We start from the raw sequence: 2,523 nt of genomic DNA, 5'->3' as shown, positions 1-2,523 counted from the left end.
GCCATGTTGTTATTGACGCAATGCATTCTGACTTAAGACTTAAACACAGAGTCAAGGCTAAAAAGCTAAATTTAGATTTTTTTCTATTGTCTATATGTTCTGCACAATAGTRTGGTTTGGAATGATTGAACAGGATGATGTTTAGTAAAATAGCACTGGCTATTGCCAAATACATATTAATATGTGGCGTTAGCTCCCAAGTTAATAATATTAGTGTTAGCTCCAGAGCTAATATCATTAGCTCAGAAGCTAGCACCTTATGTAAATATTACTGAGATGTGAATATTAGCTCTAAAACTAACATCATATCACCATATACGTATATTAGCTTGGGAGCTTAATAAAAGCTAACAGGCTAAAGTTGAGGTGAGCGAAGCAGCTCTGTCGTCCTTCATCCACATTTTCAGTTTCATACTGAGTCATTTCTATTTCTTCTCTGAAACCGGACATTGTCTAGTGACAACGTTCGTGTGACATGCTTTTTTTTTWAAATTTATAACAGCGTAACAGCCAAGAATATTTTTACAGTCTTGATTTTGTAGTTGAAGTAAATGTTTATTAAATAATGTTGAAGATTACAACTTGAGATCCCTTTAAAGATAAATTGCAGGAGAGAGATCTAGAAATGACTAAATCAGTTCATCTTGGCTATTGACTGAACATTGGTTGTGGTAGGGTCTGATATTTGTATCCTTTGTCAGTTCTCTGAACACTAACACATCTTGTGAGATTTCCCAAATATAACTTGAAATGATACATCTCACATTCTGTGAAAGTCACAAATCCTCATGCTGCTCAAAAACAAAACACCACAAATACTTACCAAAAAGGGTTGTAAAAAGAATAAACAAGAGTAGAAAACTGTTTTTTTAAGAAGTTTTTCCTTAAAATAACCAAAAGCTATAGTTTAACAGTCTTTGTTAAATTTCAAGGTTTTCGGTGCAGTAAGGTTCCTTAAACTCTGCACCACTTCCAGTAAATCTTTCAAAGAATAAGAAAATGTGAATCTAARCTTGAAATGAGGAAGAGAAATTTAAGCACAAACTATAATTAGAATAGTAAACGATCCGTTTTTATTTGTTCACAGCTCAGTTTGATGAGATGAACAGAGGAATGTGGTTTGATATTATGGACATATAATTATGTTTGATTCCATTTTTTAAACATTTTCATTTATATATATAGTTTTGCACATTCTCTGAATATTTACTTTAACTTGAGCTGCTGCCCCCCTTGTGGAGGTCCCATTTTTGCCTTCTCATTATGATCTTAGCTTAAAACTCGGGCATGAAAAGTGGTGGGTGAAATACAGTCCATTAAATAGAATCTAGGCCAGGGGTCTTCCTGCGACTCTGGGGTCACATGCAACCCTTTGGTCCCTCTGCAGCGGCTCTTTGAAGCTTTGACCAAAACGAACAAAAGACTACATTTTCTGTTTTTTTTATATCCACAACACATATACAAAAGTGTTAAAACATCCTGAGTACTAAGCATTCTCATAGTGACACTGGAGTTATTTTGTAGTTTCAAAGATGTTATTTGGATGTAGATTTACTTACTCCGCACTGAAATGGAGACTCTTTCATTGTAGGAATAATTGTCGAAGCCCTTTATTTCAATCCTGAACCTGAAAGGCCCCGTGTCRTTCGACTGAAGAGGATCAATCATCAGAGTGCAATTTTTATTCTTAACGTCTCCCAGCAGCTTCGTCCGAGTCCGGTAGTTCTGCTGTATCTCAGATTGTTGTGGGTGAAAGATGGTGACTGTCTCAACGAACCACATTCCTTTGAACTCAGTGGGCGTCTTCGGTGGATTCGGGTACGAAAAAGAGCACGGGATCACCACGCAGGACCCACTCAGACCTTTAACTGAGGATGGCATCGTAGATTTCCACAAGGAAGACTCACTGTTAACAACTGCAATAAAGTGTAGGAACAAAGKGAAGTTAGACATTCAGAACTAAATCTGGTGTAGAGCTGGACCTAAATTTGATCAAAACGAATCATACCTTTACACAAAATGCATGTAAAAAAGACAGCCCAGCCTGAAGCGCCCATCTTCTCTTCAGGGTCCGGCCTGCRCATGAAAAAAAGTCGCACAGAAATGCTGGATGTGTTGCAGCTATTTATGTGCCATGACGYGTGATTCGTCAAGTTTCTGTTCCACTTTTGAAGAAGTTCCACACGTGCACTGGGCATGTATGTGTTATTGACCCACCCATTAACTTTAACTAAAGGCCCTGCCACACTATAATGTTTTAGACAACTTATGCCATCTTTTGAAAACATTTTTATGACTAAACGATTCCTATATGTTATATAATTTGATATAATCGTTAACATTGGTGTATGCATAAGTCCAAAAGAGGCTTCCAGTTGATTTTTTTTATTCCATCTTCAGTGTAGACATTTTCAAATTCAGACAAAACTTTCATAAGTTGTCAAATAAGTCACAGTCTGACAGGGCCTCAAAGAAAGACTAATCAGGAATAAACTATTTACTGATTTTACAACAGCAGAAAAG

The 2,523-nt window shown here is 36.7% G+C and overlaps 1 protein-coding gene across 1 annotated transcript; it reads right to left on the bottom strand.

Annotated features, from left to right (window-relative positions):
- Window positions 1-1,508: 1,508 nt before the first annotated feature.
- On the bottom strand, window positions 1,509-2,175 carry LOC106517690 (myelin-associated glycoprotein-like). Its single transcript, XM_014008670.1, has 2 exons — window positions 2,009-2,175; window positions 1,509-1,916 (listed from the first exon to the last, which is right to left on the bottom strand). Exons 1-2 carry the CDS (start codon window positions 2,082-2,084, stop codon window positions 1,552-1,554), a joined length of 441 nt encoding a protein of 146 aa, XP_013864124.1. The 5' UTR covers window positions 2,085-2,175; the 3' UTR covers window positions 1,509-1,551.
- Window positions 2,176-2,523: the final 348 nt, after the last annotated feature.

The sequence above is a fragment of the Austrofundulus limnaeus genome, unplaced genomic scaffold (genome assembly GCF_001266775.1).
Source record: "Austrofundulus limnaeus strain Quisiro unplaced genomic scaffold, Austrofundulus_limnaeus-1.0 Scaffold52, whole genome shotgun sequence".
In the NCBI taxonomy this organism is placed as follows: Eukaryota; Metazoa; Chordata; class Actinopteri; order Cyprinodontiformes; family Rivulidae; genus Austrofundulus; species Austrofundulus limnaeus.
The sequence above is the reverse complement of the archived record's forward strand: the minus strand, read 5'-3'. Positions and strand labels throughout refer to the sequence as shown.